General features: G+C 43.2%; 1 protein-coding gene across 1 annotated transcript in view; it reads right to left on the minus strand.

Annotated features, from left to right (window-relative positions):
* The window catches only part of LOC124018162 (astrotactin-2-like), a gene marked incomplete at both ends in the record, with an annotated part of 228,345 nt that overhangs the window by 142,579 nt on the left and 67,618 nt on the right, over window positions 1–18,148 (minus strand). Inside the window, 3 exons of the mRNA XM_046333427.1 lie at window positions 6,669–6,836; window positions 9,416–9,562; window positions 12,842–12,949. Of these exons, the coding sequence (XP_046189383.1) occupies window positions 6,669–6,836; window positions 9,416–9,562; window positions 12,842–12,949 (423 nt within the window). The remainder of the gene's footprint in view (window positions 1–6,668; window positions 6,837–9,415; window positions 9,563–12,841; window positions 12,950–18,148) is intronic.

Here is an 18,148-nt window from a genome sequence, read left to right on the forward strand (position 1 = left end):
ACATTCACACTTACTACCATGTGCACATTGCTGTGCTTATAATGTGAAGAAATATCCTAAAAGTTTATCAACATTTTAAGCTAAATATTCTGATCTGTTGGGTCAGCCACATTGCATACTTTTATTGTTGTTGATGCTATTAATTTGGTATCTATCACAGAATAGAATAGGTTGACTTTTGTACTATGGGGGATAGTAGATTGACATAGGATAGTGCTTCTGCTGTTCGTTAGGCCTACTCATCTTGTTGGCTGACGAAAAGTAAATGTTGACAGCTCTTCCAATATCTTCAATATGCACCTCGGAATTGTATAATGACACGCGCAGTTGCGTCCCAGATGTTTCTGACTTGAAGCCTGTGAGAAAGACCCGATCACGTGAGGGAGAACCATGTGAGTGAGAGACGCTTTGAACTGAGCAGCACACTCAGGGAGGAGGGCACAACGCAGCACTCCGGGCCGCAAAAAGCATGGATTTTATTTTTAGGGTGCATTATCAAGTGCTTGTCAAATTGTGGAGAAAATACTTATATTTTGTTCAGCTTTGTTCAATTGTATTCTTCATACTATAAAATAATACAAAATAATGCCATTGAATACTAAGCAGATTCTGTAGGCTAAAGGAACTAGTGTAGCCTACAGCCATTTGGCATAGCCACATCAGTACCAAACATCAGGACTCAGAGAATGCTACTATTTTCTTCTGAAATACACTACCTTTTCTTCATATCATGCCTCTTTAGACCAGTCTAAAATAAATCATGGATTTATTGTGATGGTGTAGACTTTTAGACTTTTTAAAATGGCCTGTGTAATCCAGGAGATGCTAAATGTGTTTGTTAATTAACGGTCAATTACTGTGAAATCGTCAGTTATTTGCCTGACAATCACCAGCTGACTAAATTTGGAGACCAGTAACTGATCATCTCCCTCCTTCTCTTTCCCTGCAGCCAACCTGAAGTGACTAATGACACGTTTCATTAGAACGCTTTCCCTATCTTGCACAGGCCATGTGGACCATTTTCACATTTCAAGGTTCACAGCATGGACACAGGGAAGAGATATCGCTGTCCCAATGCATATTTCCACCGTTACAACCATTCCAGGGGGGAAGACATTCTGTGTCTGGACCTTGAGGAGATCCTCAACATCAGCTATTGGGAGGGTGGGGTGGTGGACTGGATAAAAAGGGCTGATAAAGCCAGATCGTTCCAAAACGACCTATTCATTTCACCACCTATTAGTTGTGGTAGGAATCTCTGAATATTTGTTGGTGGAGAAAATGAAGGGAGGTTGGGCTTGTGGCTTTCATGAAATCCTGAACGAGAGAGGTGATGCTATTTCACATGTATCCTCCCCTTGCTGAGATGTGCTAATGTGGCCGATGGCTGGAGGAGCAGGTGGTGTGGCATTACTGATAAGCCGGAGGGATTTATCTAGAGTGTGTGTGTGTTTGTGTGTTTGAGCGTGTGGGTGGGTGCGTGTATGCCTTTGTGTGTGTCCAGGTGCCTGTGCGTGTGTGTGATTGAGCTGGCCCCGGACCAAACCCATTCACACGCCACTGAGGCAGAAGGAGACATCCGTATACACAGGGCCAGTGGAGCCATGTCATTCAGCCAATGACTTCAACTGTGACACCTCACATGAGATGAGGATGATAGTTAAGGCAGGGAGGAAGAGGCCAGGAGATTGTTTATCAAACCAGGATGACACAATGGTGTGGTAATGGGAGACTGGGTGGCATTAAGGGACGGTGGAGTGACACAGAGACAGTGTTTGAGGTAGCTGAGTAAAATGAGTGCAGCTGGCCAACTGGTGATACAACACAGAGGGGATGTAAAGTGAAATGTGTGTTCTTATAGGAGTATAGGAGTGTGCTTGTACTTACAACTTGCACCCTTTGTTGGGTAAATCAAGTATTTTGAAAGGAATGTAATTGTTTGTTGATTGATCTGATACATTCTCCCACTCAATTCTGATTCCCCAACAACAACTTTAGACTTACACATCGCTATGTTAAAAGGAGGGGGGAACTAAAATCTCATCTGTCATTAATACAGCATCTCCAAAAGAACGTCCCTCTCTGCTATCGGGGTTCTATTGAAGCCTCATCACTTTGAGGCGCGTTCAGGACCACCGCCTCAGATAATGCCTTTGCGTGGAATTTTCATAATAGATGTGTTATCAGGTGGCGCGTGTTTGCTTTCTTGAAAGTCTTTGGGCTTTATCTCCTTCTCAGGCATTTGACTTTCATTCGGTGCAGAGGCAAGTTCACAGGGCCAGGAAATGAATTTAGATCCCCCTTGCCGCCGCCTTTTTTTCAATGACAGCTTTATCAGACGCTCCTCATTCTCCAGCAGTGGTTCGTTTACAAAACTGCACATTGCACCGATTGTTTCCCAGGCCTTATTGTGAGCCAGTAAAGGCAAGTTTGAATGAGTGAGCACAGATGATGTCGGGGCTAGGGTTTAGGGGACCTGTGTAGTGTGCATGTTGAAGTTTTGGAAGGAGGGGTGGATGGATAAAGGCAGGTGTTTAGCTCGGAAACGTTGAAGAGACATGATCTGCTAGTAAACCCACATAACAACTGGTCCATTCACGCATCATCTGGAGCATATTTTGGAAGCAGCTGATTTGTAATAAAAATAAACACTGCTTCTATAGATAAACCGCTCATATTGTTTACCAAAGCATCACTGCATAGATATGAATGCAAATTGATTCAGCTTTATGAATTAAGAGAGAAAAAGCTCAACAATATAAGCAATTCTAGTGACAGAGGAGGACCATATCAAAAGCAAAGTCTCACAAAATCTCACAAATCTACCCCTAAAATACATTCTCTCATTCAGTAACTACAAGACAGTTAAATATACATGTACATCACTTCAACAAAGCTGTACTTCAGTATTCTGAACATTCAGAACACCTGCTCTTACCATGACATAGACTGACCAGGAGTATCCAGGTGAAAGCTATGATCCCTTATTGATGTCACATGTTAAATCCACTTCAATCAGTGTAGATGAAGGTAGGAGACAGGTTAAAGAAGGAGTTTTAAGCATTGAGACAATTATGACATGGATTGTGTATGTGTGCCATTGGGAAAGAAAATATTTAAGTGCCTTTGAACAGGGTATGATAGTAGGTGCCAGGTTTACCGGTTTGTGCCAAGAACTGCAATGCTGCTGGGTTTTTCACGCTCAACAGTTTCCCAAATGAATGATCAAGAATGATCCACCACCCAAAGGACTTCCAGCCAACTTGACACAAATGTGGGAAGCACTGGATTCAACATTGGCCAGCATCCCTGTGGAACGCTTTCAACACTTTGTAGAGTACATGCCCCGACGAATTGAGGATTTTCTGAGGGTAAAAAGTGTGAACTCAATATTAGGAAGGTGTTTTTAATGTTTGGTATACTCAGTGTATATTCCTCTAAGAGTTCTCTCACACATGATCAGCTGCTAGTGTAAAGAAAAGAGGGCTAGCTCGCTGAAAGCTATCATTTCAATTATGTCGAAACAGCCCTGCTCGTTTTCCCATCTCCATTTTCTCCCTTTCATTCGCTGTACCACAATCACGCTTTTCACAGAAACACAAAACACCATATGGGCTCTAGGCAAACAGAACAAAGACCCACTGAGAAGAAAACAGCACAAAGATAGTGTGTCTCCATCTCCTCTCTACTGGGTCCACTTGTGTGCTGGAAGACACAGATGAAAACATGAGAATGTGCTCATTTGAGGAATGACTTTAATTTCCCTGTCTGAGAAGAGAAGCCTCCAAAGAGACACAGTACATTTGTTGCCAATTACTGACTCAAACAATCTTTTTAATTTGGAGAGAGAAAGAGAGAGAGAAAGAGAGAGAGAGAGAAGGGGGTAGGGAGAATGATACGTGCCGTATAACAGTCCATATACTGAAAACATAGCCTTGAAAAATGTATAGGACATAGAGCAGACAAATAGATCTGCTGAGAAGCATGCTAATTTTGGTAGGTTGAATGTCTAAGCTAACATGGCATACTCACATTATTAGCAACAGCACAAGGAAAGAGCCCGCCAAGAACATTATAAACAGTACTTAGGATTCTCTGAAAAAGTAATAGCTGTATTGTCTAAAATAGCTTACCTTTCAAATACATCGATGTTTCCCAATTTAGCAGAATAGTTGTCTAGGTACTGTATGATTTACCTTCCTCACCATGACACAGACAGAGAATGCTGCCCGTGCCAAGTCCATCAGTAGTAGATAATGTGTGATGTGTTGAGTGGCCTCCTACTGTATTCCATTATGCATCAGCCCTCAACATGCCCTTGTCTGGGGTGATATAAATTGCACATACATTACAGCATGTAATCCATGTTAATAAACTTAGACTGGCTCCACTACAGTAGGACAGGGGGAAGTATCCCACCCAGGGGACCAGACACGTTCTGCCATCTGTGCTTTCACTGTGTTGTCTGTAGCTTTTTGGGACTGGGTCTACATCAAATCATTCATTTGAGGAGAAGCCAAATGAAAACTTAGTGCTAAACTGTTTTTGTGTTGTGTATTTCTTGTGGGTTCAAATAAACAACTGTGTGGAACAGAACAATATGTTTTACTTATGGTTCAAACAACAATATCCTATATGCTGACCCCTGATTGAACAGGTGTTGACAGAAACTGTTACAAACGTCCCATTATAGCCCCTTTACGTGTCCGGTTAGTTCTCCTCTTGACTTTCATATCAGACAACTCCCTTTATGAGACAAAGAATCCAGATTGATGATTATAACACACAGTGATGGTTCTCCACCCCTGCGAGATTATTTCTCTCACGGCTGAGTTTCTTGGGCAAAGCAAAGCCTCTTTCTGCTTACTCTGTGAGAACCCGATTAAAAACTAAAGTGACACTTCACATTTGCATGAAAACCGCCCTTCAATGCACACCAGTCATTAAGTGGGGGTAATTGAAAAATAAAAATTGAGGAGCGAATCAACACATCTGGTGAATCGTTGATTCTGTACCATGACTCTAAGTAGCGAGGGATAGGACTTTGATAGCGCTCCAACCCATTGAGTCTAATGGTCATTAGCAAGGAGTCTTCTACCTCTTTGTTGGCCATGGTGATTAAAGCCCATAAATACCAGAGCATGAGCCATTAGGTTGGACTATAGTGGCCCATGTTTACTGATTTAATAAGGGAGAGCCATTGTTCAAATTAAAATCCCACTAAAGTTGGCCAGGCGTCTGGCCCATGTGTGACTGCCTGCGAGCGTGAGTGATGGAGTGGTTATGCAAAATGTGTGTTATCCATTGAAACATGGCAAGTGATCGTTTGGACGGTGGAGATGTCAAAGAGTTTAAACACACAACGGACCGTAAAGTTGAAAGGCACGTGTTCATATGGAGCCAGATATATAGTTAATAACCGAGTTATATTTATAGTCAAGTAATAGTCAAGTATATACTAAGGCCCTGTTTCTCCTGATGCCAGGAAAAACGATTGGCCCTATAATCAAACAGGAACTTCAGCCTACCATAATGACATCCCCATTCCCATCTAGCCTCAAACTATCATAATCATTCTTGAGACCCTGCCATCTTTCAAGAGACCACTTGCCCTCCTAGACCCCCCAAATATTTCCCTGATATCCCTGATACAGCATCAGAGAGCCCTATTCTATAGGTTTCAGCAGAGTTCCAGGGTTCACGCAAATGCAGCAGAAACCCGTGCCTCTCCTTCCCTTTTATGATGCTAACATTTACTGTTTACTTAGCTTAGCCAAAGCGCTAATTCATCATCACTCCTAATAATTCACATCAGACAACACCTTTTAGGGTCTCAGGTGGCTCCTTATAGACGTCAGTATTGGTGTGAAAAGAAAGGGGCCTGCGATAGGGAAGTATCAAAGCTATCAGACAGCAAGTCTAAATGTCAGCACTCTGAGCCCAGTGCTGTGCCAAAAGCACATTGAGAGGATGTGGTGGGGAGAGGAGGGTAATATTCTCCACACAGTACTCTGTGACATTGGCCACTCTTATCTGTTTGACTCCTAACCGGGGCTGGCAGGGGTTGAATGAGACCCAGAGCCTGAGATTAGCACTGAAGGTCAAGAGCAAATAAACGTATTTGCCGTAGAGATCCCATCAGCGGCTAAACCTCAGCCAGATGTGTGTGTGTGTGTGTGTGTGTGTGTGTGTGTGTGTGTGTGTGTGTGTGTGTGTGTGTGTGTGTGTGTGTGTGTGTGTGTGTGTGTGTGTGTGTGTGTGTGTGTGTGTGTGTGTGTGTGTGTGTGTGTGTGTGTGTGTGTGTGTGTGTGTGTGTGTGTGTGTGTGTGTGTTTTTCTATTCTCGTGGGGACCTGAAATCCCCAAATTTCCCCACAAGGATGGTAAGACAAGGAAAATGTCCCATGTCCCCATGAGGACAAAGGCTATTTTATGCTTAGGGTTTAGGTTTAGGGTTACAATTAGGGTAACAATTATGGTTTTGTTTAGGGGTTAGGTTTAGGGTTAGGCATTAGGTTTAGGATTAGGGGTTAGGATCAAGGATAGGTTTAGGGAAAATAGGACTGAATAGAAATACATTTTAGGTCCCCATGAGGATAAAATAACAAGTGTGTGTGTGTGCCTCTGGCTGTATGCACATGTGTGTGTGTGTGTGTCTGTGTCACTAACCCGTCTCTGGGTCACACAGCTGTTCACAGGGCTCGGTGGTCCTCTGGCCACAGTAATCTCTGACCCACTGGGTGGAGGAGTTGGTCTGGTAATATAGGATCAGCTTGGCAGGGTTCAGCCAGTTAGACACATCCAGGAAACTGCCCATGCTCACCACAAAACTACTTCCTGGAACCAAAAGAGAACAGAACACACTTTTACTCATCACATTTCTCTCAGCAGATCATACTGATGTAGTTTGAAGTACTACAGGATCATCCATCATTCAACGCTCAGTGTAACATATCCATGTTTATTGGAGTGAAGATCTTTCTATTGCTAACAACCTGGCTATTCTCTTCTTACGAGCTCGATAGGACATAGAACTGGATATTCAAACATGTTCAATGACTCATTAGTTAAAATGTGAAAATAATGAACACCTTATAAAATATCAATATTATGAGAATACAGTTCAATAAAAATATTATCTACAGCACAATTAGCAGGTATTGATGCCACTTCCACTTTGAACTCAGGTGATGTGAAGTGATAGGCCAGTCAGTGGTTCACCCATAGAGATCCTATTAAATTACTATAGGGGCTATGTCATAAACCCTCAAATTCCCAGAATGGGGTGAAAATGGCAGCCATATTGGTCAGGGGAAAAAAATCCAAACCAGTCTAATTGGAATGAATGGCAGAAGAGGCATAATGCTGTTTTACTTATGCAGGAAAATAAAACAAAGGCATGTGATATATCAGAAATTGTGTATTAGAATGATTGCCAACCTAAAATATTCATGTCCATTCTAGTATTCTAATTCCTAATTCTATGGGTTCAACAGTCAGCCCAGGGAACAGTGTAATAGGGTGCTGAGTGATTCAATCCCTGATTTACTATTCAGCCGTGCCATTCCTACCACAATCGTTAAACTCCAATCACTAAACGGATTATTCTTAATTGATGCTATTGATTATTTTCTCCAGGGGGAGCAGTGAAGATATTATATTTCTACCGTCTTCAAGGATATAGATTCAAATAACTAGCACTATGCATGTATGTAGTGTGTTCATGTGTCTGTTTGCATTCTCAAGACAGGAGAAAGTGAGTGTGAGAGAGAGAGAGAGAGAGAGAGAGAGAGAGAGAGAGAGAGAGAGAGAGAGAGAGAGAGAGAGACAGAGAGAGACAGAGAGAGAGAGAGACAGAGAGAGACAGAGAGACAGAGAGAGACAGAGAGAGAGAGAGAGAGAGAGAGAGAGAGAGAGAGAGAGAGAGAGAGGGGGAGGAGCAAAAGAGAAAGTCACAACCCACTCTGCAAAAACTGGTTGAATCAACATTGTTTCCACATCATATCAACCCAGAAAATCTAAAAAAGATTGAAACCAACCCCCGCTTATATCTGTTGGTGGGGTCTCCGCTCTGCATTCGTTGGGTATTTACACTCCTGAGCCCACTCAGCTGCCTGATAATATCCCCCAATCTGACTGAGTTACCACCAGTCTGCCACGGGCAGATGATGAGGGATATTTCTGCCCCCATTTGCTGCCATTTAAATGGTGGCTGTGCGTGTGCTGTCTTAACTACAAATGCTCCCAGCGTCCACCAAGAGCTAAAAAAAATTGTGCTCTCCTGGTTAAGGCCAGGACAGCACTTCACCGAAATAATATCAACCTTAGTCTGGGGGACTGAGGCATCGGTGACCAGACTACCTGTTCTGTTCTGCTGATGTGTTGGTCGCAAAGCTTTAGAAGATAAGCGAGTGGCTAATTAAATTGCTTGGGCTCTTCATAATCACTCTCCTCCTTCCATCCATCCCTCCCCCTCTCTCCCCTGGCCTTTTAGCTTACGGCGAGGAATGGGGAGTCCTGGTATCTTGCCAACTCCAGACCTATACCCATGGACCTCCCATGTCCGAAAATCTCTCAGTCAGGATGGAAGTGTAAATACTCTGGAAACTGGAGTAATTATCTATTACATTGGACTATTCTGTCAGGATGCATGTGGCTTGTCCCCTGATGCAGTTTTGACAGTGTGTGCATGTTTATCTAACAGTGATCCATAGAAATGCATAGCAATTATGACTGTATTGTTTATTCCAGCCTAATTAACAAGGATTAATGTAGTATCTCTCAATTATGTGTAGTACTTACTATAGAATGTTGTAGTATACTGTAGAATACTATAGTAAATACTAGTCATGTCTGCAAAAACACTAGTCCGCAAAAACATTACACCTGTTAACGATAGTAAATACTACAGCATGTAATTTGCATATACCCTGCCCATTCCCCTCCCCTATATCCCAATTTGTGTCACCCATTAGTGAGAAACCTACATGCCAAGTATAGACCATATAATGTGTTCTCTACAGGTTATAGAAAAGAGCAGAAGTGCTGAACAATCCTTTCAGAACCCAGTCCTATGTACATGTAGAACATTTTCTCTTTTAGTATTTCTCCAGTAGGTTACCTCAAGGAGAAAGACTCAACTTATATGTCAAACATAATAAAACCAATAAAATTTTAAATACTACAGTAATGTCAGCAAAAACACTACAGTAAATACCACAGTACACAACATTATGCAAAAACACTAAAGTATTTACTATACACTATACTATGCACTAGTTATTTTACTACATTATTTATACTATAGTTAACTGCAAATACTACAGTATACTGTGGGAGAGAGAGAGTCTCTGCCAGAGAGAGAGAGAGAGTGTAGTTAGAGTAGTTCGATGAGGAGGTTTATGGGGGATACTAACCGTCGGCAACAAAGTGTTCGGGCACGTGGAGCGTAACCTTGACGGTGAGAGAGCAGGAGAGCTGCGTGCCGTAAACCACAGCCAGGACACACGTACTGATGGTGATCAACGTCAGAGTGGCCTTGTTCATCGGGCTGTGTGGACCACCTGAGGGAGGGGGAGACAGGAGTTAGGTCTCACATCAAAACTCAGGGAAGGTGCAGAGAAAACGCATGCAAATGATGACTTAAGCTGTTAGGACACAAAACAGAAATGGATTCAAAAACAAGAATAAACAGGAATATGAACTATTTTCTGAAAATGTCTATTTAATCTGAAATGTGGCTTAAATTGATCAGCACCATGTCAAAACCACTTTTGGTGGTCCAAAAACTGTCAAACAGTTTCATTTCAAACACATTGTTTTTACCACCAAACATTCACTTTTCACGAAAAACAAACTAGCTAAAAACACCACATACACTCCAGTTAGCCTCTGGCTCCTGTAGATGTAGGGGGAGTTGTTGTGTTTTGATTGGAGTTTTGGTGGTGAGCTCGGAACCATCCAGGGTTCTTTCTAAACTGATTTATGAACAGCACAAGGGCTGTAGTCCAGCAGAGGCAATTAATCGTCATGATAAAAGATGTTAAGAAGGCCCAGCCTCTTTCCACCAGTACAACATCTAGTGTTGCTGATAAATGACACCATCGTCTCTGACAGAGTTATAGATGGGTTGTTTTGGATGCCCTTAGGGTGTCTGTGGGCTTCTCTCCACATTGGGGAGAAAGAGAGCTGAAATGAGCTCATTATCTCCCATAGAGTGGAATTCATCATACAGCAGCACGCAGGTGTCATATCAAGTGCCAGCTTACCAGTCACCAAGGTGAGGGCAGAGCTGTTATTGAGGGTCAATGGACAGCCTGCTATGTGCTTCTGGATGACGTGTAATGATACAACTTAACTTTTCCTTCTAGTCAAAGCATCTCACCTTGAGCTATACCTCACTTGAACCTCTGGAATCACACATGTTCTGAAACCAACTGTACACATATGGCTCATACTGTGCCGGTGTTACATTCCAATAGCTGCTATTTCCAGCAAATGTGGGAATGGTTGCTATATGGAAGTGATGGAGCTTTAAAAAAAAAAAATAGGAAACATGTTTCACTAATGAGCATTTCCGTACTTCTGATCCTGCGAGGCTCTTAGACTGCGACTGATAAACAGACAAGACACTCCAACCACCTGGGTGGACGAACAGTAAAGCCCACTGTGTGTGTGTGGGTGGGGACAAACATAAATGAGGGTGAGAGAGAGAGAGAGACTCCAATCACCTGGATTTATCTAATGACCCTGCCATTTTGGCTGGACTGGAGCAGTGGGTGTCTATGACAACAGCTCCCCAGCAACTAATCCCATCTGTGTGAACACTCGGGAATGATTAGGTCTGTGAGGGGGCCCTCAATTACTGTAAAAGCCTACAGATAACACTAACAGATGCACACACACGACCACACATCAACACAGGGGATGATAGGTTGGCACATATATACGGACACTCACACACTTAAATACACATTCATTCACACACACAAAAACGGCATAAGGACAAACACACTAGCACATGCCAACTGCAAACAAAACAACATAATACTGAAAGCACAAGTACATTTGGTACACACAATCTGAATTTCTACCACACTCAAGCACAGGCTCATACTAGCACCCTTCACACTTGTGCGCCCACGGTCTCCAGCTAATGCATGTTAACAGTGTCCTTTTTATAGAGAAGTCTGCAGTACAGCCAACAGCTAAGATAAGCTTACTGGAATAATACACCCACATAACATACCCAATCATAAACACAAAAACACAAATAAACATGCATATTATGCAAACGTGAATGTAATAATGCACAGGGACGCGCTCACAAACATCCAAGAAAGGCACATTCACAAGGACATCCAAGGCCACACACACACACACACACACACACACACACACACACACACACACACACACACACACACACACACACACACACACACACACACACACACACACACACACACACACACACACACACACACACACACACACACACACACACACACACACACACACACACACACACACACACTATCAAATGGCAGTTTGGTTATGCAGACTAAATCATGGCATCCATTAAGGCATTTGATTCAGCTTGCTTATCATTCAGACTCCATTTTCCTCAGCTCATGTATCTGCTGAGTGTCATGATGGTGCTATAAAGCCTTCTAACACCACTCTGGGGATGCCAATGTCTTCCCTGCTTCCAGCTCCACTCACAAACCCAAAGATATCTATTCTTACTTCAGTCGGCTCAGTCCCTCCCATGCTCCCCATACAGTTACATTGCATTTTTTTTAAAAACACCACCACTGTCAAAACAGTAAATGTAGCCATAAGCCATATTTTCAGAGTTGGATTTTCAGTTACACTGTTATTTTTTCCATAACTAAGTTGTTGTTTTTACAGTAGACCCAATGCTGAAATATTCTCTGGTGGTAGGATTTCACCCATTCAATATTCTCTGCTGGAAGGATTTTACTCGTTCAACGGCTTTGGCTGCTTCAGTGAAATTTCAATTCACACACTAGTCTATCGAAGCTTTGGTTCTGTCAGTGATAGAGAATGAACAAATGGGGGTTGAAATCTAGTTGAATTTGGAAGACGAATTTGCATAGCAGCATGTCCCAGGGCTGGGCGGAGGGAGTTGATACCGGATTTCTCAAATCATCAAGCTTCCCAACAAAGTTTGCAGTCAGTACTGAGAAGGTCAGCAGGCACATGTCTATTGAGAGCAAACTTCTGTGTAAACACACTTAAGAGATCACATTGACGAAAATGGGAAATTGCCCTTGAAATCCACTTAGATTAAATTCTAGCCGTAGTTTCCTCTTTCCACACACATACTGTATATGGACAATGACGCACGCATGCAAGCACGCACGCTCACACGCATGCACACACGCATGCACACACACACACACACACACACACACACACACACACACACACACACACACACACACACACACACACACACACACACACACACACACACACACACACACACACACACACACACACACACACACACACACACACACACACGCACACACGCACACACACACGCACACACGCACACACGCACACACACGCTGCTTGCTTAGCGAGTACCACTTCCTCCCAATTCGATCATTACTTGGCGCAAACTCGAGACCTCTGCCTCACAAACACACGTGACCACCCTCCTCAAGCGTCTTAGCCGATCGCGTCACCTCAAAAGCTAGCTTGTGAGGTGACACAAGCGGGACACTTAAGGAGGAGTAAGTTTGGCACATCCCCATGTTCTTCACCAATGCGCGCACACACAACCACACACACAACTTCTCCAGTCTCACCTCTGCTGCGCCGGCGGCCTCTGTGCTGCTCTGTGTAGAACTTCAGCTGGGTCTCATCATCACCCTCTGACCCCGAGTCTCCTTGGCGCCCAAACACACTACCAGCCACTGGAAGAGGAGAGACAGAAGGCAAGAATTAGGAGATGAACGGCATGGAGAACAATTGGGTCATAAGTGTATATTGTTACCAGTATGGTGCGAAATTGTCATTACTGTGTCCGTCTGGGATGGACTCACACAATGTGTTTTTGGAGACAGCTAGTTTCAATCAATAGCACACCACATTCAATCATAACAGACCACATTCAGCCATTCATTTCTCAGTGTTTCCTCTTCCTTATACCCTCACCCACCAACTAAAGGCCTATACAATACTCACTGACCCATCAAGACCCCCAAATAAATGGTCGACTACCATACAGCAAACATATTGATTTAGTTTCCAACGACCCTGAATTTCCCACTCAAAACATTTCCTAGGCCCTTGAAAGTCAAATCTGCTAAGTGTTTAGGCTACACTGCAGTCTATTCAAAGTTGCAGCTCTCTGTCAGGGTTCTTCAACTCATCCTAAAAGCATGCTGTTAAAATCTCATCTCTCAAGGACTGCAAGCACAATCTCCCCGTAATGAAGAAAAGAGAAACTAAAAACGCAATGACTGCAATATGCCTTGGCCAAACTGTCTTTGAGGCGAGCCGTTTCGCATTGTGTAGTGAATTAGTAAGTCTACTTGAAACACCGGATCAAAGGTACTAATTCTGCACCTCACGCAAAAGCATGTCAAGGAGACAGGAATGCAAGCAGCTTTCGCACGCAGGTTCTTGGAATGAATTATATTTAGGGAAAACAAAATCAGCATTTGATAGAAGTTGATGGGGGGGGGAAAGGCCTTTTAGATGTCTCACTTTGTGACATTTTCAGGCCGGCATTATTGAACACTCTCTATTAGACGAGCTGTTTACATGGGCTCACGAGGCACACTCTTCAAGGAGTTTTATGGAGCGGATCACTTGAAAGGCATGCTCCCCTGTAACCACTGAATAAAGCCATCGCAACGCACATCAAATATGTGATGATCTGCAGAAACAGAATGAAGCGTGAAGCCTTAGGACGATGAGACCAAACTTCACCATAGTAAAGAGTAACACTATATAGTATATTGCAGTGAAATGTAATCAACACCTAGCAATGCCATCAAGGGGTTCTAACATATTTGCGTATCGAATTAAGGTGTTGGCTTGACAGTTGCCGGACCCGGGTTCGTAACCCGGTCGGGACTACCCCCACCGAATTTGCTACATTAGTGTCAGAAGTGAGATGTCGCCTGTGAGACCATCGGATAGGCGTGTACACGTCAGCTTGGTATAGAGTGTGGGGGCATGCTCTCCCAAAGGAAGGAGGTAATGTAGCGACCTTAACACAACTGCGATTACAGTGTCTGGGATGGACTCACACAATGTGTTTTTGGAATTGGTTTGACAGTCGCTGGGCCCGAGTTTCGAGTCCCCAAATTCTCTACAACAATATGCAGTCGGCGCCCACTGTTCAACATTAGCAGGAGGAAAAGTTAAATGATAGTAATACAAAATAAGAAACATTTTCAAAAAGGCAATGAAACAAAACGAAAGGACTCGGACTAAGCAGGCATTATATAACTCACTAGGCACTACTAGGAGTCTACTAGGCTCTGACCTCCCTCTACATGTGCAATTCTGTGAATGGCAAAATCAAACACTTGTCACACCATTATATATTGACCTCCCCCATGGCCAAGTAAACACCTTAGAGCATTCCAAAATGGCCCACAATATCGCAAGGATCTAATTACTCGCATTTAAAATATAAGCAAAACACTTTCGGAAAACATAACCATGTCTAAAGCAGGCTGGGTAAACACTCTTTAAACATATAAACGGTATCAACAACATATTCATTAATTAGCATCCCATAGGCCTAATTCCAAACAAAACAGAAGACAGGAGAATGCCCTCCTGTGCCCAGAAATACTGGCACACATTTGCGTGCGCTTTAGAATGCACAGTGGAGAACGGACCAACCGGTGAAGCGTAGCAACACACAAAACAAAATGATGAGAGAAGCGGATTCAATGGCCGTGGGATGACATAAGTGTGATGATGCTTATGAAGTACAGACCTTCGTCTCCTGAGTACAAACCTTTATTCAATCCGTTCAATCCTTCATCTCCTGAATACTGAACTGGACTTACATGTACAGATGTCAGATCTTAATAATACCCATTTTGTCGCAGGAGGAAAATAATCCTGCAGCAGGAGGATTTGAATAAATATTGAATATTTAAAATTGCCACTAGGACCAGCTGGAAGCGGCGTTTGTAGGCTATACAATAACTTAAACTGCAGCTCCACTGGGCGTCAGTTCAAGTAGCCTATTTAAGCTACATGCAGGCCACAGTGTGTCTCGTGTGAATTTTTACGTGGATTATAATACATGTCCGTATTTGTTGTATTTCTAATGAGGGTAAATCTGTTTTTTTAGATGAATTGTTTTACTATATGTTCAAGTCAATCAATATGCCGAATACATTTTTGGTTGCCTCAGTGCTAGTGTGATCCAAAGGTTACTGCCACTGACCTCAAATAATGTTAACAGATTTGAAAGGAAGGATCTTGTGATTAGTTCTCACATGTCAAAGCTGCTGAATCTCAATCCTGTGAAGAAATCCTCTGACATGAATGCATTGAGGCAGCTATATGATGAATGTGAAATTCAGATTAGAAGTTTGGAATCACTGGGTGAAGTGCCAGAAACCTACGGAAGCCTACTATGCCCAATCTTACTGCATATGATTCCAGAGGACATAGCTCTTGACTATTAGTCGTCAGAGGGGAGTAGATGATGAATGGAAAGTGTCTGAGATAGTCAGTTTCGTACAGAGGGAGGTTCAGAGCAGGGAGACAGCACTACAAATGACAAGATCATGCAACCAACAGAAAGAGAGCAAACCATGGAACAAGTCATGCTCCTCCAAAGAAATGAAAACAAAAAGACCCAACATGCCATCTGCTGCGGCACTGCACACAGCCAGCCAGAAGGAACAAAACGTTCTATTCTGTGACAGTGCAGACCACAAATCAGAAAACAGGCTCAGACCACAATAGTGCTGCACGCAAAGAGAAACTAAAGAAAATGGGAAGATGTTTTGTATGGTTAGGACAGAAACACATAGCAAAATTCTGTAAAGTCAAAGACATGTCATGTGCAACATGTGGAAGCAGACATCACATTGCTGTGGGTACCGGTAAGAGGAATGAGGTGCAACCCCCTACTGTTTCTGCAGATGCTGTTATTTCCTCAGTTATTCCCTATTCAGTGAAGATGAAACCAGATGGACAGAACACTGTGTTGCTACAAACGGCAAAGGCATGGGTAGAAGGCCCATCGAGCAGGAAGATAGCTCGTTGCTTACTAGATGGAGGCAGTTAGAGAAGCTTTGGACATAAAAACCCTTATGAAGCATCTGAAGCGACCAGACAAGAGGCATTAACTCTTCACACGTTTGGCTCCTCTGCTCCAGCAACGTCCCAACGCAAAACAGTAAAATTAATCTTGGAGAATGTCTGGGACAAACAGCAGAGAATTTAAATAGAGGCAATTGAAACTCCTGGTGAGCAGATTCAACATGAGCTCAATAGAAAGGGACTGCAGCTCGCAGACTTTCCAAGAAGATAACAATGATCCTGAACTCTCTGTCCTTAGGAACAGAGTACTACTGGCAGATAGTATCAGGCTGAGTGGAGCAACTGACAGAGATCCTGTTTGCTTTTAGAGAGCACCTTTGGATGGTCGGTGCAGGGACCAGTGTCCATGTAAAGTGTCCAGTCTCCAAACAACTGCATGCATTCTGGGAGCTTGAGTCTCTGGGTATCACAAGTGAGAAAACACAGAACCCAGAGGAAAATGAGGCTCTACAGAGGTTTGAGAGAGCAACCACCTTCAAAGATGGACGATAACACGTGGAGTTGCCATGGAAATGAGAAATGCCAGAACTCCAAGGCAACTATAGAATCGCCAAGAAACAGTTTAAAGGTCTGAAGACTGAAGAAGGATGGGACGTTGCACAGCAGATACAACTAAGTAATAAAGGGCAACTTACAACAGGATATGGCAGAGGACGTGCCAAAAGACAACGCATCAAGCGCAGACAATGTGAAATACTACTTACCTCACCATGCAGTACAATTCCTCAATGACTGTCTACTCACAGGACCAAACCTGAACATGGCTCATTGTTCTGATAAAGTTTAGACTACATGAGATCGCATTCATGGCAGACATCAAGAAGGCTTTCCTGCAGATATCCCTAGAAGAGAGAGACAGAGATGCCGTGAGATTCCTGGGCTCACAGGCCCACCAAGGGGAGAAAATGAAGAGGAAATGTGCGTGCTGAGGATGAACAGAGTGGTAATTTGGAGCTTCCCCAAGTCCATTCTTGCTCGCAGCTACAATCAGGACGCACCTGAAACAATATGAAACAGAACAACCAGAAGTTGTTGTCGCGTTCTGATCTTAGTTCATTTGTTATGTCTTTGTTTTAGTATGGTCACGGCGTGAGTTGGGTGGGATGTCTGTGTTTGTTTTTCTATGTTGTGTTTTGCATTTGGCCTGGTATGGTTCTCAGAGGCAGGTGTCGTTAGTTGTCTCTGATTGAGAATCATTCTTAGGTAGCCTTTTCCCACCTGTGTTTCGTGGGTGATTGTTTTCTGTTTGTTGTTTGTATCTGCACCAGATAGAACTGTTTCGGTTTCGTTCATTCACTTTGTTGTTTTTGTTCAGTGTTCTATTACTTTATTGAAAATATGGACATTTACCACGCTGCGCATTGGTCCTCCCTCACCTTCTTCCACCGCCAACAGCCATTACAGTTGTAGAGACATTGAGAGAGTCACTCTATGTAGATGACGTCATTGCAAGTTCATGCGATGTTGAAGAGGCTTACCTTGTGACAACAACTGCAAAGTGAATGCTGACTACTGCAGGCATGGACCTCTGCAAATGGATGACCAATTCTCCTGAACTAAAAACAAAATGGGAGGAGAGTATGACAACTGACCACCTGTTGGCGCTAGAAACACAAGGAGTAGTCCCCAAAGTTTTAGGTTGAGTGTGGAGACCGGGAATAGATTACTTTGTGTATGACCTCAGGCTTCTACTGACCATTCTAAAGCAAAAGGAAAGCACAAAGAGAAGTGTTCTGCAGTCGTCTGCACGTATCTTCGACTCTCTTGACTTCTTGACCCCCCTCAACATCAGGGTCAAGTGCATGTTC

The sequence above is a fragment of the Oncorhynchus gorbuscha genome, unplaced genomic scaffold (genome assembly GCF_021184085.1).
Source record: "Oncorhynchus gorbuscha isolate QuinsamMale2020 ecotype Even-year unplaced genomic scaffold, OgorEven_v1.0 Un_scaffold_41:::fragment_2:::debris, whole genome shotgun sequence".
Taxonomy (NCBI): domain Eukaryota; kingdom Metazoa; phylum Chordata; class Actinopteri; order Salmoniformes; family Salmonidae; genus Oncorhynchus; species Oncorhynchus gorbuscha.